Here is a 24,295-nt window from a genome sequence, read left to right on the forward strand (position 1 = left end):
ATCACGACCTGAGCCGAAGTCGGACGCTTAACCAACTCAGCCATCCAGGCACCCCGCCACCCCAAATTCATTACTATTCTTATTAAGTTTTTGGTGTCCCGCTGGCAGGGCCTGACCCACTGAAGAAATCAGTTAGGCACACCAAGCACACAGTTGAGTGCCTGTTATCCCAACACCCTCTCTATGGCTATTCTCAAGAAAGTGGCCACTGAAAACTGCCTCAAAGCTAGCGGGTTGAGAGACTGCATTCTGTATTGAGAACATGCTGCCCGTTAGCCTTGTAATGGGAGTGGGTCTCATTTGGAAGATGATCATGTCTATAGATAAATCATATTTCATGATTCCCCAAGACTACAAGGCCCAGGTTTAATTGGGTTACCACTGAATTCAATTACCCATGATATATCTGTTCCTCTCCCTGCACCCTCCCTTCCTCCCCTCTGTAGCCCCGATCCGCTTATCAGAAAATACTGAGAGCGCACAGTCGGGGGAGCTAACAATTTTTCTAAAGACCCTTGCGAAGTTTCCTGAGCTCCAATTGATTAAGCGATCAGGTCAGACATACAAACTGTGGCCCTGTGTGCTGAATTTCTATCTGGAAAGTGATGACAGATTTCTCTCTGGCTAAATCATCCCTTTGCTTCCTGGGGGCTCTCCCCATATTCCACACCACAGTGTCACACAGGCACTGGCTAGTGAGACGATCCATTAAGAAGCTGAGAAAGATTCCTCCTGGGAACGGGGTCGAGAGAAGAGGAAAGATTAGAGTCTGGGAGTTAAAAAAAAAAATCAATCTTCCCATCACTTAATTTCATTCCACACAGCACAATTGGAGACCTTGCCTTCTGCTGTGCTGATCGGGCAAGAGGTTTGCCCCAGTGATTCCAACGCGGCAATGGTCTGAGGTCAGTGGGGAGACACCTGTTCAGCCCTGTAAACAGGGCCTCTCTGGGGCAGGTGGAATTCTAAAGGTGAGTTAAATAATCAGAGACGATGCTTCAAATCCAGGGGGAGAGAGCAAAAGCACGGACTCTCCCACTCCCCCCCCCCCTTTTTTTTCATGACTGAAATTAATTATTTGCGCTCTGAAAGGGATTTCAAGGTCAAGCCTTTTCATTTTGAAGTTTGTAACAGTAAGATCTTCACCTCTCTCAAAAAAATGACCCCGGTCAGTTCAGGTCCTCACAGTTCACGGAAAAATGACTCCCTTTTTTGTTACTGACAACTAAGTTCTGTTACTTTGAACATTACTCCCCACTGGCAGGGATATGACAATCTGCTGCTGGTCCTAAGTTGCAGAATGGGCCGCAAATGTACCCTGGTAAAGGAAGGTATCTCAAACACATTTCATTTTCAAGGTAAAAAAGCATTAACCTAGGGGTGCCTGGGTGGCTCAGTCGGTTAAGCGCCTGACTCTTGATTTTGGCTCAGGTCATGATCTCATGGTTCCTGGGATTGAGCCCCACATCGGTCTCTGTGCTGACAATGCGGAGCCTTCTTGGGATTCTCTCTCTCCCTCTCCTCTACTTGCGCTCTCTCTCAAAAAAAAAAAAAAACATGAACCTAAATAAGTATACAAATCTGAGGAATCAGTGCATCCACATTTGACCTCAGCCGGCGCTGTGCCCACTGTGGTGAATAGTATCCCTGCTTCACGTCCTCCCGTACATGCTCAGTGGTTTCCAGACTCAATGCCCGTTATCCAGCCCACAGCTCCTGAACTCTTCAAACTTTTCACTGTCAAGGTGCAAATCCACTTCCCAATTAGTGTTCTTCAACCCTCCGCCTTGACCTACTTTTCCTTCTCTACTCTTCTGTGTGTGGAGGTGAGCCAAGTGGAAGTGTGCGTGCTTCACACACACACAAAACCTTACATGTGTCTCACCATATGACACAGTGACCATACGACACATTTTCTATAAATCGTGCACATAATAGAGATGTTGGCTCTTCTCTCTTTTGTCAAGAAAACGGACAGTATCATTGAGATGATGCTGTACGTGAATGATCTCTGAGGGATTCTACTCTTTTATATTTAAAAAAAATTTTTTTTAAATGTTTATTTTTGAGAGAGAGACAGAGCATGAGTGGGGGAGGAACAGAGACAGAGGGAGACACAGAATCCAAAGCAGGTTCCAGGCTCCGAGCTGTCAGCACAGAGCCCGACGCAGGGCTCGAACTCACGAACCCTGAGATCATGACCTGAGCTGAAGTCGGACGCTTACCGACTGAGCCACCCAGGCACCCCTACTCTTTTATGTTTTTCATTTGAGGCAAAGACATGAGTGAATATAGTTTGAAAAGTCAGGCTTTTGGCAAACACCATCGTCCCTTTCCCCATTTTTCCTCCCTCCATGGCCTCATGGCCCAGTCTTTCAGCATTCCTTCTGGGATCTTCCACACTCGTGCTGCCTCACTTAACTTTTCAATTTTAGCTATTATTTCTCGGCATCTACAAAAGACCAGGATTTACCTCTTTTACACTATACCTTCCCTCATCCTCATCATGTCATGATTTCCGGCGAATCAATGTTCAGTGTTTATACTCTGAAGACTACGCCTATGCTCCTCCCTGCTGAGACACACACGGTATATTATTGCATTTCTTGCCTGTGTAACAATTGGTTTTCGCGCAAATAACTGCGCTTTTTCCGTTTGCTTCGTTTTCTGTGTACTCATCAATAATTTATGCCAAACTCTGCTAAAACAATCGAAGATTCCTCTCGGTACAAATATATCAGGAAATCTCGCACTTCCAGACTTTCTGGAAACCCTCCAGGTTCTGGCCCACACTGCACTGGCTTATGCCCTGTCCCTCTACACAGCTGTCATCTGGGATCTCCTTCTCCATCACCCAGGGGAGTCCCTGTTTCTTTCCTGTGTGGGACCTCATTCCCCCAAGCTCTTTTTTTTTTTTTTAAGTTTATTTGTTTTGAGAGAGAGAGAGGGACAGAGTGAGTGCAAGTGGGGGAGGGGCAGAGAGAGGGAGACAGAGAGAGACAGAATCCTAAGCAGGCTCCGCACTGTTAGTACAGAGTCCGACGTGGGGCTCGAACTCACGAATGGTGAGATCATGACCTGAGCCAAAATGGGATGCTTAACCTACTGAGCAACCCAGGCACCCCCATATTCTTTCTTGAATTATGCTCCCTTCTCGGGGAGCAATCCTCTAGTAGCCTCCTGAGCAAAGGTACATGGGATGTAAATTTCCTGGGACCCCGCGTATCTGAAAACATGTTGATTCCACCTTCACACTCAACTGGAAATTAGGGGTGTGTAGGCCTGCCAGTTTCCAGCATTGCTTTTGAGATCAATACCATTTTGAGGGTGATCAAATGACAGTGATTCCTGACCATTTGGGACCTGTTATAACTTCTTGGCAAGCCCGCAGGATCCTCTCTTCCTCCTGTCTGTTCTGAAATTTCTGTGCCCCCTGCCTTTTTGTATTTTTACATCACTGTTCTAGGTACCCAGGGCAATCTTTTTGCCAGGCAGTTCTCAACATCTTTTGTTTCACGATTTCTCCATTTTATCTATGTTCTTACTTACTTTCCATTCCTTTTGCCTTCACTGTTCTGCTTTCTGGATGATTCCCTCAACTTTGTCCTCTTCCTACTGAAAGATTTTTAAAATTTTTAATTTCTGCTATCATATTTGCTAGTCAAAAAATTGGGGGCAGGAATTTTTTTTAAAGATGGCATCCTATTCTTTTTTTTTTTAATGTTTATTTATTTTTGAGAGACAGAGAAAGAGAGAGTGTGTGAGCAGGGGAGGGGCAGAGACAGCAGGAGACACAGAATCCAAAGCAGGCTCAAGGCTCTGAGCTGTCAGCACAGAGTCTGACACAGGGCTTGAACCCACGGACTGAAAGATCATGACCTGAGCTGAAGTCAGATGCTTAACTGACCTGGGCCCCCAGGCACCCTGATGGTGTCCTACCCCCTTTAAAAATTTTTTTTAATGTTTATTAATTTTTGAGAGAGACAGAGACAGAATGCAAGTGGGTTAGCGGCAGAGAGAGAGGGAGACACAGAATCCAAAACAGGGTTCAGGCTCCGAGCTGTCAGCACAGAGCCCGACATGGGGCTCGAACTCACAAGCTGTGACATCATGACCGGAGCCGAAGTCGGACGCTCAACGGACCTAGCTGCCCAGGTGCCCTGATGGTGTCCTATTCTAATTCGATGGCTCCCTTATTTTCTCCTTTCTGAGGATACTAATAAGTATCTTACGGTTTTCTCTCGCTCAGCACACTGCTTTTATTTCTTCAAGTTCCTTTCTCCGTTTCCTTTTTTGTGTTTTTGTCTTTCTTGTTATAGATGTTCTTCAGATGTTTGGTGAGCCTTGGGTGCCCACTCATTTAACAACAGTGGGTCCCCAAAAAGCCCACTGGAAGATTCACAAGAGGCAGGAACCTTCACTGCGGTGAGATCAGGCGGGGACCCAGGTGTTCTGCCGGGAAAGCCCCAAACATGAGTATCTGTAGTTATTTGCTCTTGGGCCTGTCTCCTCCGGGTGGGGGTGGGGGTGGGGGGGCGGAGGAGGGGAATGCTCTAACCTCCTGCAAGGGGCCAGGGGCGGGTGGGTTCTAAGCCTGACAGCTAAGAATTCTAAGGCATTCTCAGCCTCTCTCACTACTTAGTAGGCCCTGTGTTCTCCAAGGTGCCTCATTCCCATTTTCAGCGGTGACTAGTGTCCCTAGGTCCAGGGCTTCTCTGAGTCACCCATTCCTTTACAGTAAACCTCCCACCCTCCGTGGGGCCGGGGGGCAGGGGGTGGTAACCTGGCGCCTGAGCTGGAGAAGGAATCTAATGTTTCCGGTGACAGACTTTCCAAACCATTTTTTTTTTTCAGCCATATGCCAGCCACCTGAAGTATGCGGGGTCTCTAATTCCTGAGCCTTTCTGGGGGATTCATGGCACGAATCCTCACAGACATTTAGCAGAGTCAACAGAAACCTATCAGTGTATTAGTCGGTATTGATCAGGCCAGGCTGTGTCACAACCACTCCACATCCCCAAGGCTTAGAACAACACAAGTGTATTCCTCTCTCATGCTACATGTCCCCAGGGTCATCAGGGAGCCCTGCTCATCACGGTCCCTCGGGACCCGTGCTGAGAGAGGTTCCACCATCTTATGCCCCATCATGTTTTTTTTTTAATATTTTTATTTATATTTGAGAGAGAGAGAGACAGAGACAGCGACAGCACGAGTGGGGGAGGGGCAGAGAGAGAGGGAGACACAGACTCAGAAGCAGGTTCCAAGCTGGAAGCACAGAGCCTGATGCGGGGCTGGAACTCGTGAACTGCGAGATCGCGACCTGAGCCGAAGTCGGACGCCCAACCGACCGAGCCACCCAGGCGCCTCTGACCCCATCGTCTTAACGCGAGGCTTCAGGGCTCCTGCTCAGAAGGAGCGTCGCACATCACCACTCCCACGTCAGAGGCCATGCCCGACTGCCAGGGGGTGGGCGAGAGCGGCACTGGGCTCCCTGTGCCTGAAGGAAGAGGACAACTGGAAGCCCCGGGAGCACCAATGTCTCCTGCAGCCAGCCCCACTTCGGGGTCCTGGCAGTGTGTTCTTCTCTGCTGCTGTCTCCTGGTGCTTGTGGCCTTACATCTTTTTCTTATTTTACCGTCCTTTTAGTGCAGCTCTGTGAGTAGAGATAAACACCATTTCCAGCGGCACAACCCCCACTCACAACAGCCACAACCCTCCAAATGACGCCGGATGCCTGTTACTCCCCATCTCTCTGGTTCCACCATGCTCTGTTCTCTACTCAGAACGAGTTTTTAAATTTTAGTTTTGAGAGAGAGAGAGAGAGAGATTGAAGGGGAGGGGCAGAAAGAGAGAGGGAGAGAGAATACCAAGCAGGCTCGGAACTGTCAGCCTCTGTGCTGACACGGGGCTCGAACTCTGTCACCGCAGAGCCTGATGAGGGGGTTCGAACTCATGAACCGTGAGTGAGATCATGACCTGGGCCGAAATCAAGATTCAGACACTTAACCAACTGAGCCATCCAGGTGCCCCACAGAACGATTTCTGTTGGCTAAAGAGAGACTGGTAGATTGTGAAACTTTTCAGAACTGGTCATTCCTTAACAATTTTTCCAGAAGGGGTTTGGTAGTTTTCAAACAGACGAGGAATAGAGAAATCTTTACTAGAAGCAAAGCACTTAAGTATTGGTACAATTTTACGGAAACAAGTATTTTCTTTTAAAAAATTTTTTTCAACGTTTATTTATTTTTGAGAGAGACAACGCAAGCAGGGGGAGGGGCAGAGAGAGAGGGAGACACAGAATCCGAAGCAGGCTCCGGGCTCCGAGCCGGCAGCACAGAGCCTGACGCAGGGCTGGAACCCACGAGCCATGAGATCATGACCTGAGCCGAAGTCAGACACTTAACTGACTGACTGAGCCACCCAGGCGCCCCTGAAAACAATTATTTTCGATCAGTGCTGGGCCTCTAGTATATGTTCAAGTTCTGGCTAATGAGCAATCCCATTTTCACATTCCATACGACTCGCTCACAATCAAATGCCGCTTTGCTCCGGGAAAGAGCAAAACTCGGAAGCAGATGCAGCCCATCAGCGGTTCTCTCGGGCACGTTGGTAATGCAGGTGGTTTTTATTTCCTTCTATTTACTCACCTTAGTTTCTTATCATGCCATTTGACAATGCACGGCTCCTACAGCAAGAAATCCAAGGCCCCTTGTCCAGGTCTGCTGACCACGATCACAAGGGGACAGTCCCCTTTGCTAAAACCAGACCTGGGCTAATAAAAGATCTAGCGAAGTCTCAAAACCACAGATCTCGCATGGGCCGACTGTCCAGAGGATACATTCGTTTCCTGCGAATCAGTGGTTCTTAATCTTTTATAGGTTTTAGAATCACAGGGAGAATTTACAAAACGAAATAAACCAAAGCAAACAAAACCAAAACATATCCCTGGCCCCCACCCTAGGTATTCTAATTTGGAAAGGAAAGGCAGTAATTTGTATTTTTAACAAAAATACACTCTCCCGGCAGACTTTGGGCCACATTTTTTTTTTTTTAATTTTTTTTTTCAACATTTATTTATTTTTGGGACAGAGAGAGACAGAGCATGAACGGGGGAGGGGCAGAGAGAGAGGGAGACACAGAATCGGAAACAGGCTCCAGGCTCTGAGCCATCAGCCCAGAGCCCGACGCGGGGCTCGAACTCACAGACCGCGAGATCGTGACCTGGCTGAAGTCGGACGCTTAACCGACTGCGCCACCCAGGCGCCCTGGGCCACACTTTTTTAACGGTGCTTTTTCATTTTCTACAGTAGCATACACAGAGCATTCAGTAACTATTTTTTGATGCTAAGATGGAAATCAACATAACGTATATACTTCTATTTTCCTCTCATGATGCCATCCAAGAGGTAAGAAATGAAGATCTTTCCTTTTTTTAAAAAAAAAAAAACCTTTTAATGTTTTATTTTTGAGAGAGAGAGAGAGAGAGAGAGAGAGAGACAGACAGACAGACATGGAGGGAGGGAGGGGCAGAGAGCGAGGAGGACAGAAGATCCAAAGCGGGCTCTGTGCTGACAGCGGAGAGCCCAATGCGGGGCTTGAACTCATGAACCATGAGATCATGACCTGAGCCGAAGCGCAACGCTCAAACAACTGAACCACCCAGGTGCCCGTAAGGTCCTTCCTATGAATGTGGCAAGACAGATGGAATAAAACCCACAAATCCAAACAGCTTAAAAGTGACAGGCAGAGTATTTTAACTAAAGCACAGGTTTTGGCTTTTGCTTTGCATTAACTCTTCATAAGCTAGTAAGCCCTACTCACCAATCTCTGACCATCAAGCTGAACTTCTGACAGAATGAATTTCTAACGCATCATCCGATATCCTATCATAATTCTAGCTTTTGAATGAAACATCGTGTAAGAGGCTTACGTTGTTCTCCCAGTTCAAATGAATCAAAGCAAGCCCCAGCCCCAATGTGGGCCGTGTTGTGGGTTCGTCTTGAGGCTGCAGGGACCACAGGGTGAAGTCGGTTACGTCAAGGAGCTAGTGTATATGAGAAAAAAGACAGCAACTGGACTTAATGTTCTTGCTACTTCTTTCCTGATGGCTTTCCGAGTTTCTAAAAGGATGTAGAACCCAGTCTTTTGCCACCTTCTTACTCTTTTTTTGAAAAATTTTTAATGTTTATTTTGTTTTGAGAGAGAGAGACAGACAGACAGACAGGGGTAAGTGGGGGAGTGGCAGAGAGAGAGAGAGGGAGACACAGAATCCAAAGCAGGCTCCAGGCTCTGAGCTGTCAGCACAGAGCCGGACGCGGGGCTTGAACCCACACACCACAGAGATCATGACCTGAGCCCAAGTCGGACGCTGAACCGACTGAGCCACCCAGGCACCCCGACCATCTCCTTACTTTTGAAAATCCGCTCCACTTCCCCTACATTTGCAAAATGCCGCCGTATTTCCTTTCTTGCCAGAAGGAACCTGGCGGCAGCTGGAGGCCAAGGGGAAGACTACATGTGAGTGCACCTGTCTTTCACTGTTGGCACGTGACAACAGAAGGGAGACGCAGAGCATCGCTGAACTACCTGATTCAATGCTGCCCCCCTGCTGGGGAGGACGCAGCTCCATTCCCAACCAGTCTCCCACCTTTCCCGAAAGGTGCCAGCGATTTAATTAGCTACCAGCAAATGTTGACTGTTACTGAAAGAGGAGGTGAACGATACCCCTGACCTCTACAGCCCTTCACGCATAAGTCGGACGAACAAACAGCTTCCAATAATGGCTTCTCACTCCAAAACATGGACTGAGAAATAACCTGGTGCAACCACAGGATGCAGAATTAAATGAAATTGAATTTAACCTCCTAAACCTTCTTTTAGTCCAAGCTCCCATTTTAAATGAAAATGCCTAAAAATTATTCAAGAGAAGCTTCAGTGCCAGGCTGTGGGGGCAAAGGTTAGCCTTCTCGATTTATTTTGAATGGACTGTGACATCCAAGCTTACCAGGTTATCAAATTTCTTAGATATTTCAAAAATGGAAAATAAAAAACATTAGCAGGGGCAGCAAGAGCCTTCTGTACATTTTCCCAACGAAGCACAATTCGGTTTAAGACCCCAAACAGGACTTTTGTGGAGAAGGGTGTCCGGGCTCCCTTACTGCAAGCCACAACGTGAGGCACAGGGTGGGTGAAAAACTGCAGAAACTTCTGGCAGGAAAAACCTCAGAAGGATTCCCTTGATGCCCTCCAAAAGGTGCCACAATGGCAGTTCCAAACTGTTAAGGGATTACTTTAAGAAAGTGGCTCTCAAGTGGTGGTCCTGTGGCCAACGGCATCAGTACCACCTGGGACCCTGTTAGTTGACCCTCAACTTCACCTGAGCCCTGTGATTCTGGAAAACAGCAAAGGTAACGAAACCTCCCCCCTACCCTTTTGTGTTCTGGAAATACTACCTTTTGTGTTCTGCAAAGACCACCCCCCCCCACCCCCCGCCATGACTCACCTAAGACTCACAGGAGTCCCCTTGATTACCTATGACAAGGTCAGACACAGACCCTTCAAATTCACTTTTTTTTTTTGCCTGAAAAATGATTAGCTAACTGTCCATCAGTCAGAACAAAATGTCGGTTAATTAATCTTTGCCTGAACCTTTTCTGTTCCTCCAGGTCCTTGAACTCTTGGCCAGCCTACAACCCTTCCTCAAGGGCCCCTCTGGGTGGGAACAGGCTGGCCTCCAGTTAAAACACACTCTTGTCTGCAAGGCATTCAAGCCACGCTTTCACCCCTGTTCCCCATGCCTCCTTCTTTCCAGCCCACTTTGCTCCTCCCTGTAAAAGAGACCCTCTTTTTGCCCAACCACAGAGAACCTTGCAGATTCTACAGCCAGAGAATTCAGCTTATGAAGAGTTAATACAAAGCAAAAGCCCAAACCTGTGCCTTATTTAAAATATTCTGCCTGTCATGGCATGTGACCGCTATATGCCCGCCCATCCCCTGTTACAAAAGAACCTTTCTCCCCTTTGCAAAAAAGCGTTTCCAACCGAGTCTCTCCTTGCTCGACCCGCATGTGGTTTTTACTTGACGTGAAAATTACAAATTCTCGGGGCGCCTGGGTGGCTCGGTTAAACCTCTGACTTCGGCTCAGGTCATGATCTCACGGTTCCTGTGGGTTTGAGGCCCGCATTGGGCTCTGTGCTGACAGCTCAGAGCTGGAGCCTGCTTAGAATTCTGTCTGCCCCCCCCCCCCCTCCTCTGCTCGTGCTTTGTCTCTCTCCAAAATAAATGTTAAAAAATTTTTAAAAATAAAATTCTCGTGGCCCACCCCTGGGGCTTCTAAGTGAGAAGTGAGGGGTGGGAAGAGTGTGATGTGTCTAGAAATCAATTTCCGAACACACGTTCCAGGCACCATTTGAGAACCACCGATTTACAGCCATCCCTCTAAAGGTCTGATAAGTGCCTTCAACGCTTAAACGCCGATCCACCTGTGTTTCACTCAGGGGTGCTTAAACACAAGCTGCTTCGGAGCCTCCACGTGGGCGCGATTTTAGCGTCCCCCCCACCCCAGGACCCCTTTTCTCGTGAAGTCATTTCCCGATGGCAAGCAAGGCCACGCGCGCAGCTGGAGCCCAAACCCCCGCGTACTTACATCTCCATCCACCGGCCTCTGGTCGTCACAATCCCTGGTGGGGCTAATGTCCTGGCGCATGACCCAGATGGGCTCTTTGGGCTCGTCGGGGGTGTAAGGCGAACGGATGGTCCTGGTTTTCACCTCCTCGATGGCCTCTTTGATGTCCTTGATGGCCAGCGAGATGGCATCCCTTTTCTCCTTGCTGTACCGCTGCCCCGCCTCGCCGCTCGCGGTGCCCGCTGCCCGCTGCTGCCCCGCCAGCGCCTGCAGCTCGGGGCTGTCAGGGCGGCCCCCGCCCGGGGTGGGGGCGCGCTCCAGGTCCTGCTCGGCCTCTGGCATGTCCTCGGCCGCCTTGTCGAGGCTCTGCGAGCTCATGCTCTGCTTGACCTCGGCCACAATCTGATCGATGTCCTCCTCCTGCTCGTAGCTGTCCATACGCGGGTAGGGCGCGAACTCCGCCTCCTTCTCGGGGCTGTCGGACTCGCCGTCGGAGCGCTCGTCGTAGTGGTGCAGCCGCGCGCCCAGGGCCTCCTGGCGATACGCGGCGGCCTCGTCGCGCTCCTGCTCGTACAGCCGCAGCCCGTCGCGCGCCTCCAGCTCGGGCGCGTCCCCGATCTCCTCGTACACGTGCTCCTGGAGGCCCCCGTAGTCGGCGTAGGGCTCGGCGTAGGGCTCGTCCTCGCCGCGGTGGAACAGCCGGTGCGTGTACACGTAGCCCGAGTAGGCCGCGTTCATCGCCTCCTCGTGCTCCAGCGAGTGGAAGTGCAGGTGGTTGGGCAGCGCGCGGCGGTGCGTGGCCTCGGCGTGCTCGGCCTCCGCCTGCTCCGTGTACTCCTCGGCCTCGGGCCGGTACTGCACGGCGTAGGCGCTCTCGTCCTCGGGGTCCTGCGCGCGCTCCGCGTCGTAGCCGTCGCGGGCCGCGGCGATCACGTCGCCCTCGGCCGTGTCCGTGTGGTTGTGGAAGCCGCTCTCCGTGCTGGCCGAGCGCGCCAGGCACTCCCCGCGCTCCTCCTCCTCCTGCTGCCCCGGCGGGGCGCGCGGGTCCTCGACGGCGCGCCCGCGCCCGGGGCGGCCCGCATAGCGCTGCTGCTGCTCCTCCACCTCGGGGTGCTCCAGGTCAGCCTCCACCGACTCGTTCACCTCCCCGCCTGCCGCCTCGTCGGTCACCTCCGCCTCCGCGGAGCCCTCCAAGTGGTTCATGGTGGGCGTCGGGCAGGCTGGGAGAGAGGCTGGGCCAGAGGCTGGGCCGGCTCACTGCGTGCTCATTTTGCTCCACCCGGCTGGGAAGACAAGAAGGGGAGGGGCTGTTAACGAGCTTCACACTGTTCTGGGCTGAGCACCCAGAGAAACCGTAAAAACAGCTGCTATTGACCCTTTCTGAATCCGGGTCAATTAAAAAAAAAGATTGCAAATTTAAACTCAGCCCGACAGCACACAGTTCATTTTCTGCATTGCATGTATCGTAATTTGTAATTACATATCTACTTGTCTAATTGCTTGCTGGCTTTCTCCTTTCCCCACCCCTCAGACTGAGAGCCTCGCGAGCGGTTTGTTTTCCCTCCACCAAGCTTACTATTCAGGTTCCATTTCTGATGCATATGAATAAAGAGTACTACTAAATTGAATGAGCCAATTGACACATTTTCCATCTGCTAAGGGATAAATCTCTCCAAATTAAACTAGGATCCTGGATACTTTAGAAACGGTTCTTTAAATAAATTTCAAGGGGAAAAAAAATCATCTCGAAATGTTTTGAGCTATTGCTGTCAATACAAATATACAGCCATTCGGAGGCAGGCTACCTACCCTCAGAGGGTTCTTGTCCTGTCTGTCATTACCGGCTCTGTTACCTGGGACCGGTGGCTTAATTTTCTGAGCCTCCACTGTGAGAACCCACTCATTTCCTACAGCTGTTCCACGGGGCAAAGACTCTGTGGTCAAGTAAGTTTGGGAAATGCTGACTTACAGTTGACTTTTCATTGTGAAGAATCTAGGAGTAAGACACAAGATGTGGGGGTTCCCAAATTTGTGTGACTAGGAACCCACCCCACACTTTTTTCCCCTAGAGGCCAATGTTCTGACAAATACACGTAAAGAAACACTAACTAGTGTACTTCCCATATACCCTGGACCTAAAAATTCTTTGACTCTATGAATTACCATGATAGCCGGTACTGGGTATGCGAAAATTATGGCTAATTTCTTAAAAATATGGGTATGTCTCGGGCGCCTGGGTGGCTCAGTCAGTTAAGTGCCCAGCTCTTGACTTCCTTGGCTCAGGTCATGATCTCATGGTCGTGGGATCGAGCCCTACATCGGGCTCCATGCTGAGCATGGAGGCTGCTTGGTCTCTTTCCCTCTCTCTCTGCTGCCTCCCCTCCCACCCCCCAAATAAGTAAACATTAAAAAAATATATAGGTATGTCTCTACCTACTTCCAGAGAAACCTGTAGAGACAGATTTGGTTTCAACTTCTCTCACTTATTCTTATCACATATTATTATGCTTATTTATGGCATAATGTGTCCAGTGTATGGAAATAAATATAAAGGATGTACAGAATAACAAAAACAGGTAGGATCCGTATGATTTCAAGACACCTGCAATATATGGGTTCAATAATAAGTAGGCTTTTCTTATAGTGTTCTTTTGAAGAACCCACGTTACAATTGGACAAAATGGATGGGCATGAACTCTTTTTTAAAATTATTATTTAAAAAAAATTTTTTTTTCAATGTTTTATTTATTTTTGGGACAGAGAGAGACAGAGCATGAATGGGGGAGGGGCAGAGAGAGGGAGACACAGAATCGGAAACAGGCTCCAGGCTCTGAGCCATCAGCCCAGAGCCCGACGCGGGGCTCGAACTCACGGACCGCGAGATCGTGACCTGGCTGAAGTCGGACGCTTAACCGACTGCGCCACCCAGGCGCCCCTAAAATTATTTTTTAATGTTTATTCATTTTTGAGAGAGAGTGAGTGAGTACAAGCAGGGGAGGGGCAGAGAAAGAGGGAGATGGGAGAATCTGAAGCAGGCTCCAGGCTCTTAGCTGACAGCACAGCTGTCGAACTCATGAACCGTGAGATCATGACCTGAGCCGAAGTGGGACGCTTAACCGAATGAGCCACCCAGGCGCCCTGGGATGTGCACTCTTTAATGGCGCTAGCGGAAAGCTCCAGGAGGCATTTGACAATCTCAGCAGTAAAGGAGGGCATTTGGAGCTACCAAGTTCCCCTGTAAGCAGAAATATCCTCTTCCCCCATTTTTTCATGGATCCACCCCCTTCCCTCCCCTTGGCTGACTGACACGCCGGAAGAAAACAATGATGGTTTACTAGACATGGTCAATCCTTCTTGCTTGCTCTCCTGGACAGGAGTCCCACTTCATACAAATGAGACCCAATCTCCTCATGAAAATTGTGGCCTTTCCTCACTAATGCCTGAGAAGAGGAACTAGGCCTAGGCATGAGAAAGTTTTCCAAAAGCAAGTACGAGGCTCTGTTCAGACTTTGATGGATGGTTAATGCTTTGAACAGAAGAGGCAGGTATTGGTGCTGAGGCCCCTGGTTCAGTGGCCTCGCAGGGATCATGGAAAATACAAAACAAATATCCAGTTGAGTACAACACATAGACAAGAACGGTGTACCCACATTTCCTTTATGAAGACTCTCTGGATAAGACAACAAATTAAAAACTAATGTACAAATCTCAGTCTCACGGACACAAAGCAAGCGTTCACAGAGAGGGATCCTGAACATACCAAACACTTCCCTGGGTACCATTAACCTGAGATATGTCAGCCGTGTGTGGTTAGTGCTGGAAACACAATAAAAAGCAGATAACGCATGTGAATGGCCAATGCAACAATTCATGATAACCACATGTAGAATTGGCCAAAACACTGTCTCCAGTGAAAATAGATTTTACTGATGAACATCTATTGATATATGTATTAAAAAGAAGTTTTAGTTTATTCTGGGTAAAATTGGCAAACGGTGCCCTCTCCTAGAGCACTTACTGATTCAGTGGAGATGGGGTTTCTGTGCACGTATGTACACAAAATCATGGCCAAGAAATTTACAAGAAGCCCACCCTCTGGGGGGAAATACTGTGAAAATAGATTTTACTGATGAACATCTATTGATATATGTATTAAAAAGAAGTTTTAGTTTATTCTGGGTAAAATTGGCAAACGGTGCCCTCTCCTAGAGCACTTACTGATTCAGTGGAGATGGGGTTTCTGTGCACGTATGTACACAAAATCATGGCCAAGAAATTTACAAGAAGCCCACCCTCTGGGGGGAAATACCGTTAAAATAATGTTGTAGCGTACCATGGAGATTTCTAAGTGCATTGTCCTCATACCCCCATCCCCCAGCCTCAGGGGAGTATTTATTCATGGAGTATTTATATTTCACTCAGTGTCAGAGTTTCAAGAATATAGTTTGGGTTGTGATCTTGGCAAGGTGAATTAAAATCTTTAAAAGGTAACATACCTTCACCTCAGCAGTTCTACTTAGAGAAATCTAAAGGGAAAAACTCAAATGTGGACAAAGACCTTTTTCACGGTATGTGCTTAAAAAGCAAAGAATCTCGTCCCCTCACCTCCTTCCCCAAACTGATGACCAAGTCCATTGTTTTCCTACCTCCTGCATCACCCTCACTGCCACTCTCTTGCCTTGGTCTGTCTCACCTACACAATTATTTCCTTGGCTAATGTCTCAGCCCCCTCCAGACCATTTTCCCCAGGGCTAGCTGGATGATCTTTCCAAAATACAAATCTGAAGCCCATAACCCTATTTCTCAGACTCTTTAATGGTTCCCCTCTGGTGCACGGTACAAATGCTTAGCCAACTCTACCAGGCACTCATAGGCATTTTTACCCCATGACTTATTTAATCCTCACTCTAGCCTATGAAGAGAGTCCTCTTCTACCCTCTTTCTAGGGAGAATTATCAGCTATTTTAAAACTGTGGAAATGGGGGTCCCTGGGTGGCTCTGTCAGTTAAGCATCTGGCTCTTCATCTTGGCTCAGGTCATGATCTCACGGTACATGAATTGGAGCCCCGCTTTGGGCTCTGTGCTGATGGCACAGAGCCTGCTTGGGATTTTGTCTCTCCTTCTTTCTGCCCTTCACCTACTTGTTCTCTCTCTCTCTCTCTCTCTCTCTCTCTCTCTCTCTCTCTCTGTCAAAATAAATACAAAAACTAAAACTGAGGAAATGGAGGCACCATGGGGGTAGGTGATTGCCCCGGGGCACATAAGCCATGGAGCTGGTGGAAATGGCACCTACCCTCACTGTCCAGCTTTAGCTCTTCGTTCTTGAGTCCTACTCCCTGCAAACAAAGCCCAAGAGCCACATCACTCCTCCAGCGTCATGCCACACTTCACCAGCACCCCATGTTCTAACACCCCTAGTGCTGACCCTAACTGCCTTCCCTACTCTCAGCACATTTTCACCTAGATTTGGTAAATCTTTCTCATTTTTGGTGACTCTTTCTTGTCTTCCCCAGAGCAAGTTCACACCTGAGGACTGTCTATTATATGCCAGCCTCCATGCAATGGGAGGCACTGGGGCAGAGTGGTGACCAAGGTAGACAGGCTTCTCTGATTCTTGAAGCCTCCACTTTATGCATGGGGTGGGGGGAAAGGGGAGGGAGGTGAAGAGAAAAGAGAGGGGGAACAGACAGTGATTATGTAAGTACATAAACAGGATAGGTCCGAATAGTGAAATGTCTTACGAAGAAAATGAAACAGTGAAGGCATAGCAGGTCACCAAGAAGAGGGAGTTATGTAGGTAGTGGCCAGAGGAGGTGATGTTTGAGCTGGGGCCCCAATGATAAGGAAGGGGGCGGCCGTGTAAAAATCTGAGGGCAGGGCCATGAGCAAGAAGGCACTTGCTATGTTCAAGGGCAGAAGCAATGTTTGTGAGTGCAAAAGGGGTGGTGTGGATGGAAATGAGGATGGGGAGATGGAAAGCGCTGGCAAGGCTGGTACATCATGGTAAAGAGTTGGGATTTTATCTCAAGTGTATTGGTATGCCATTGACTGGTTTCAATCAGCCGAGTCATAAGGTTTAATTAACCCCTCACTTTGTCCCCACTTTACTTTGTCTATTATATATATATTATATATATAATATATATATATACACACACACATGTATACACATATCTTGTGTGTGTGTATATATATATATATATGCACCAGGCATATAATATATCACATATATACATTATATATATATATATATATACACATACATTATATATATATATATATATATATATATATATATATATATATATGGCACAGCACCTGTCACACTAAGCAACAATTCTTTATAAATAAGAAGTCCTTAGGAAAAGACGGCTTGTCACTTATCTTTGATTCCCCACTGATAAGCACAGAGGGTGCACAGTTGGTAGTCAATGATGTTTTAGTGATTAAAAGGAAAAAATCTGTTTGCCCCCAGTATTTGGGGCCCTCTGGCCATTGGCATGCTTAGCCTCTGGAGAACTCATTTCTTCTTTCTCTCATGAATCTTTGCTGCCCTCATCCACCCACGCACCTCCACCACCTTCCTCTTCCCTTTTTTTAAGTAAACAAAATTATTTTTATTTGAGAGAGAGAAAAAGAGAGAGTAGGCCTGGGAGAGGAGCAGAAACAGAGAGAGAAAATCCCAAGTAAGCTTCATGCTCAGCGTGGAGCCCAACACAGGGCTCAATCCCACGACCCTGAGATCATGACCTGAGCTGATACTAAGAGTCGGACGCTCAACCAACTGAGCCACCGGGTGCCCCTCCTCTACCTTCTTCTGATTCTGTAAGTTCCCAAAGAACTCTAGCGATCCAGTGTTTTCCTACATTTGAACGTATTGATCCAGTTGGCATTTATTAGATATGTATCAGGTAGCACGCAAAGGCAAAAAGCATAGAAGAGTTTCTAATGCATGGTTCCAGGCTTGAAGGGCAGACGGCTCTAATAATTATAATACCTGCTGATAATGATAATACTTGTACAAAATAGAAATAGGTTCAAGCCACCAAAGGAGCCTACAGTTAGAACAACAACCACATCTGCATCCCCTTAGTGAGTCGTATGAGTGCTGCAGTTCTTACAGGGTCTAATGTCATGAGCTCATAAGCATCTAAGAACTGAGGCCTGGGAGAAGAGTGCCTTCATCCAATCAATGGCCTTGACTAGGACCCTTGTGCCTCTGGAGGCCAGGGCAAAGGGAGGAGAAGCAGCTGGATGAAGAAAATCAGTCCCCCTCTACAAAAATGTTGTGTGATCTGGAAGACAGAGGCAAGACAGTCTTCCTGCAGGAGCTCCGACACAACATGAAGAGGGGTTGCTGTGCTGTCCTCGCTCTAGGAGTGAGGGAATCCAGGCTGCCTGTGGTGAAGTACAGGTGCCTTTCTAGCCCTTAGTACTGGAATGTTCTACAGCCAGCTAGAAAAGGTTAACAAAAGAAAGGAACTCCGCTGCAGTGCACCATTTATAAATAGAACATTTCACAATTCAGCAGCTGAATCCAGGTATCTCAGACTGTTAGCGGAGACTCATGTTGGTTTGGGATTAATGGAAGGGAAGGCTGTAAATGACTTTGGTTGATCTGTCCTTAAGGAGTCATTGATAAGAATTTAAAATAGACTGTCCCTTTTAACATTTTCAGAAGTGGTTTTAGAAAATAGGTCTGACTGAAGACAAAATGCACTGTGAAAAATAACAAAAGAAGTCCTATCAGGTGGTTAGCATGGAGGTCTGGGGGACAGTGATACAGGTGGAAGGAAAACATGTGGTGGGGGGGGCAGAGACACAGGAAAAGAATAGGACTGATGGTACTAACCATCCTCTCCCCTGGGGGGAAGAAAGCTAGAAAGAACAATATGATTCCGTGTATTTGTTTTCATATTTTTGTGTACATTTAAGAAGTACAAATAGCTCCTGTAGACTTAAGGAATGTTGCTCATTGTCTCCTGCCAGCATTGGAAGGAAAGTCCTATTTCTTTGGACTGTAACCTGTCCTAATCCACCTGCATCCATGTCCATCCACATACATTTCCTGTCAACACGATGTCTGCCACCAAGCCACTGCAGGGGCTGCTGATGCCCCTGAGGCCGTGGTAATATATTAATCTCCAAAATAACAATCAGTTCCGGTTGCCGAACAGGATTGTGCCCTCAATGCTGTATGCGTACATGTGCACGCGCACACACACACACACACACACACACACACACACATCCATCCACACAGGCTGGGAGATTAATGGTTCTCATTAAAAAAAAAAAAAGGTGACAGAATAAGAACACCCAGGTATTCTTACCCATCATCCCTACTCTATAAATATGTTTTCCTTCTAGAAGTCAGATCAACTGCGAATCCAAAGGACGAGAACCCCATGGAAATCAACTTTCTAAACTCAATGCATCTATTTACAAGGGTGACAGATAGAAGACAGAAATTTAAAAAATAGAGTTCATTAAAGCTTAATCTCCTTTGATTCATTTGGAAATTAAATGTAATGATACTGGGAGCTAAGATGGATAGAGAACACACATTTCTCCATCCTAAAATCATTTCCAGTTTAAATACATTCACATGGTCAGGAAAGCCTCCTTACACAGCACATCTTACCCAAGTGAAATATTATTTTGTTTCCCCGGATATTCCTGTGCCTGAAATTGGGAAGCTTGGCTTGATAGATAGTACTGGTAGTGATTTCAGAGTGAGGTGAGCACTTGCACCCAAGGAGTATTGTTGAATGGCCAGATGTCAACCAGGGTGAGGTCTCTGTGGTTGGAACGCAGGGCTGTGTCCTTGACCCTGCTCTGCTTTGCAGAGAACATGTGGGCTGGACATCCTCAGTGTCCCTTGCAGGTGGCCCACTCCAAATGGCTTTACATGATGGCTCCCTTCCATTTTCTTCAGGCTTATGGGTGGTAGGGGTGGTGGGGATCTCTCTATTCAACTATCTGCCTATCTGCATATTATCTAATTTGAGTTCCCCATCTATTACCTGCTGGGACCCTGATACCAAATGTGTGATGCCCATGTTGTCAGATGACAAAAAAATCACTTAAAGACAGATGTAAAACAATAAATACTAGAGCTATAGTAAACATTGCGGAGGTGGCACCCTAATGGGAAATACTATACCAGGCTCTGCTGTGTCTTCTCAGCCCCACTGTACTCCTTCTCCAGAGGCTACATGGGATCAGGGAATTGACATGGAAAATCCACACAGGAAACATTATGGGCATAAAAGACTGTCTGCCTGTCTGTCTGTCTTGTCTGGGCCTCCACCTCTACATTTCTCCTCTTCCAAGGACAGAAGCCACTTGACATCGTATTGCCCTAGTCTGTCAACTGCAGGCATAGCCTGTTCTCAGTCTCTATTCAGTACTAATTTGAGACCTAGCTTTCCCCCTCACTCCAGAATTAGGATCTGGCCTCTGATCTTCCATCCAGTGATTCCATTTATTCCCCTGTACACAGACTGCCCCAAAGTTGGCTGCTTCAACACCATGGATACCCCATTTTCTGGATCAAGAACGCTAATGGCTTTTTTGGATGGCCACTCATTGATGGTCCCCATAGCCTTTAGAGATGGTGGAATGCCTGCTGAATTAAACTTTCATCCACACATGCAGCTGAACTTGTCTTTCAGCACCTGCCCAACAATAGGTGGGTGGTTTCTTGTCCTATGTTTCAAGGCCATTGCCTTTGCTCAGAATGCTTTGGCCACTCCTTTATTGCAAACAGCTTTCAAAGTCAATTTCTGGGATATGAAGTTAACAGCAAATTGTTCCCAGTATTCTATTCTAATATAAAGTCTGTTGATTTTTGCCATCAAAGGATTATCCCTCCCCTCATTTACAAGAGTTGGCTAGGAATGGCGCTTGATATTCTTCAAATATCAAAGTTATGTCTAAAGGATGTCATCATCCATACACTTAATGAGATATCGTAGTGGTTAACGGGACAGGTGTGGGTGGCAGACTGCCTCCACCGCAACATGGTTTCATCACTTACTTGTGACGCATCACCACTTTCTTTGACTTTGGATAACTTATAGCAAATGATCGAATTTTATCATTTCTAAAATGGGGATAGTACTTGCATCACAGGGTTATTGGATGATACGACTTATATATATAACACACAACAGTGCCTGATACATTGTAAGTGCTACCTGAGATTCATTAGCGTATTTTCTGCACACATCATAATTAGTATTTCACAGATCAATACATAGTTTTTAGAAAGCAAAAAAAAATATTAAAACCAATGACGCTAATATAAATGCATTGAGCACATGGTACCCTTATTATTACTCTTTCCCAAAGAAGTCTATGTTGGGATGGAAAATAAGTATTTAAGCTACTTCTAATCATCTTGAAGTAAGGCTGGGCATAAACAAATCCACCAAATAATAATCACAAACCCGACTATGCGTGTAGACCAATACACGTGGTGCTCTCCATACTGTGTTTGCTACCCTCACTACAGTCCCAGTGGGAATTACTGTCCCCAACTGCTAATTTTGTTTTTGTTTTTGTTTGTTTTGTTTTTTCATTGGGGCTTTAACCACAATTTTGTTTTATTTATTTTTTTATTTGTTATATAATTTATTGTCAAATTGGTTTCCATACAACACCCAGTGCTCATCCCAACAGGTGTCCTCCTCAATGCCCATCACCCACTTTCCCCTCTCCCCCACCCCCATCAACCCTCAGTTTGTTCTCAGTATTTAAGAGTCTCTTATGGTTTGCCCCCTTCCCTCTCTGTAACTTTTTTTTCTCCCCTTCCCCTCCCCCCGAGTCTTCTGTTAAGTTTCTCAGGATCTACATATGAATGAAAACATATGGTATCTGTCTTTTTCTGCCTAACTTATTTCACTTAGCATAATACCCTCCAGTTCCATCCACGTTGCTACAAATGGCCAGATTTCATTCTTTCTCATTGCCAAGTAGTATTCCATTGTATATATAAACCACATCTTCTTTATCCATTTGTCAGTTGATGGACATTTAGTCTCTTTCCATAATTTGGCTGTTCCCAACTGCTAATTTTTAAACAGAAGCTCAGATGGCTTAAATAACTTGTCCAAGGTCACTCAGTGCTGAAAGGGTTGGCTGTAGATTAGTCTGGATCTCACTGTTCATGTTTTTCTTATTACATTTTACTGAGCATATAAAGTGATGTGATTGATTTTTTTTTTAATTTTTTTTTCAACATTTATTTATTTTGGGGACAGAGAGAGACAGAGCGTGAACAGGGGAGGGGCAGAGAGAGAGGGAGACACAGAATGGGAAACAGGCTCCAGGCTCTGAGCCATCAGCCCAGAGCCCGACGCGGGGCTCGAACTCACGGACCGCGAGATCGTGACCTGGCTGAAGTCGGACGCTTAACCGACTGCGCCACCCAGGCGCCCCTGTGATTGATTTTTTTTAAACAAACATCAAAATTGGGGTAATCCCGTTTAGAATAGTCACCTTGGCAGATTCTATACTATACATGTTCCAAGGGCACTCACTGCCTTTGCTCAAAACACTTTGGCCACTCCTCTATTGGAATTGATTTCAAAGTTAATTTAAAGGTTTTGAAGCTACCAGCAAATCGTTTCCAATATTCTATACTCATACTTAGTTATATTTGATTTCTTACCTCAAAGGGTATCATCCAGATTTATTATCCACCTAATTTACAAGATTGGGCTGTGAATGCTGTTTGATGTTCTCCGAATATCAAATCTATCCCTAAAGGATGAAGGTGTGCACCAGCCAAGATTATTAAAAAGACTTCAAGCTCTGAAGTCAATTCCAAAAGATGGCCTAAAAATTGTTTGGCCAATGGCCACATCTTTACCATACGCTTTTATCTTTGCAGGTAACCAGAGGGCCAGAGGTCGTCCGAATGAATGCATTCTTGTGTAATTACCGCAAAATCAGGTTCATTACTTTCACCCGCCTTGAAATCTGTACAATTGTGGCCAACACTAACTGGGCAGGGAAATTAATTCATCTTCTTGGAATAATTCAGTCGTGCCAATCCAAGAGCCCTGATCACAACCCAGCCTTTGATTAAAGAGGAAAATCTGAATTTCTGCAGACTTCCTTATTGTCTGGCTCTTCATCTAGCATTTTAACAATTGAATCATTCATTCATCATTCTTATTTCATTAAAACACAGGAAATAAGCTTAAGGCAGTCACAGAAACTCAGAGGGGAAATCTTGCAAATTTTCTAGAAAATTCAAGGAATGTTTTCTGCAAATCAAAGCCGATTAAAAGTCTATCTGAATTTTTGTGAAAGGCACCCGGTATAAAATCACACATATCTGCATAATCCATATGTAGTGAGGGTTTAATAGACTTAGCATTCTCTTTTCTGTTACAATCTCCTTTTTCACGCCCCTATTCAACTTCTTTTCCTTACCCCCCACTACATTTACTATCTCTGTTGCTACATTACACTGAGTTCAGGAGTATTAAATCACCACTTGTAAGCAATCTGGCTCATTGTCCCAATATTTCTGTTATTACACAGAAAGCCATGCACACTCAGCGCTATAGTGTTAAAGGTAGTAAATCTCTAAAATCAGTTCAGCTACGTTAGTTTTCCGAGGCTCATTAATTCACACTGCAAAAGTACATGGAAACAGGGGAATATCAGGCTGACGATGAACTGAACAGTAATTCATTAAAATGGAGTCTTTCCTTTGAGATCACATCACCTCAAATTTACTGCTACTGTTACTTTTACAAATTATTTGGCTCATTAGAGTGTCAGGTAACTTGCTTCTCTCAATCCCCTCAAGTTTTCCGTAGCTTCCTCTAGCATTTTCCTTCTCCAGATTCACACCGGAATAGCAGCCACGATCCCAATTATGAAGCTTTGGATCAAATTCTTGTTTCCAAGGTTTTTTTTTTTTTTTTTTTTTTTTTTTTTTTTTTTTTTTTGCAGATCAAGAAAGCAGCCTGGGGTCTGCTGGCCATCACCCTCAAACATTTTTTTCAGCTATACCTCAAATCTGATATGCAAGGACTAAACGAGATGATAAAAAAGAGTAAATTCAGAAAGGTTTCCTCTTGACGCGTCAGCTTCCCAAAGAACAAAACTCCCAAAGAACAAGACCCATTAAGCCACAGTTAAGTAGCAGTATTGGTAGTGACTTGAATTTGAATTTGACGAGCCAGAAATTCCATACTGATTCAAAGCCTCCTATGACAATCAGCTTTCTTAATCAGTTGTGTTAGCAAAAAGTTAATAGGGAAAGAAACATAATGTGGGGGAAGAAGAAAATGACTTTCTCTTCAAAATGATTCATGGGTGATGGGTATTGAGGAGGGCACCTTTTGGGATGAGCACTGGGTGTTGTATGGAAACCAATTTGTCAATAAATTTCATAAGAAAAAAAAATGATTCATGGATCATCTGGAAACTCTTCAGAGTTCATTGGACATGTTGACAAGAACGTGGAGAGATAGGATGTCTTCACTTCATACCGGTGTTTATATGGTTCTAGTTAGCTAACTGCATGTAGGCCCCAAATCCAGACATTGAAAGCCTGGTTTTCTAACACCCAGAGCCTTCCAGTCACCTAAACGTGAGAGACTCCTAAGGAAATTATTTTAAATTTGCTTAATGAAAAAATGGTGT

The 24,295-nt window shown here is 46.2% G+C and overlaps 1 protein-coding gene across 8 annotated transcripts in view; it reads right to left on the bottom strand.

The window, feature by feature from the left end:
- The window catches only part of APBA1 (amyloid beta precursor protein binding family A member 1), a 206,265-nt gene that overhangs the window by 58,416 nt on the left and 123,554 nt on the right, over positions 1-24,295 (bottom strand). For all 8 annotated transcript variants that reach the window (XM_023243334.2, XM_023243338.2, XM_023243333.2 and 5 more), the window contains exon 2: positions 10,646-11,907. In XM_023243334.2, the coding sequence (XP_023099102.2) occupies positions 10,646-11,827 (1,182 nt within the window). In that variant the 5' untranslated portion in view covers positions 11,828-11,907. The remainder of the gene's footprint in view (positions 1-10,645; positions 11,908-24,295) is intronic.

This window comes from Felis catus, chromosome D4 (assembly GCF_018350175.1).
Source record: "Felis catus isolate Fca126 chromosome D4, F.catus_Fca126_mat1.0, whole genome shotgun sequence".
In the NCBI taxonomy this organism is placed as follows: Eukaryota; Metazoa; Chordata; class Mammalia; order Carnivora; family Felidae; genus Felis; species Felis catus.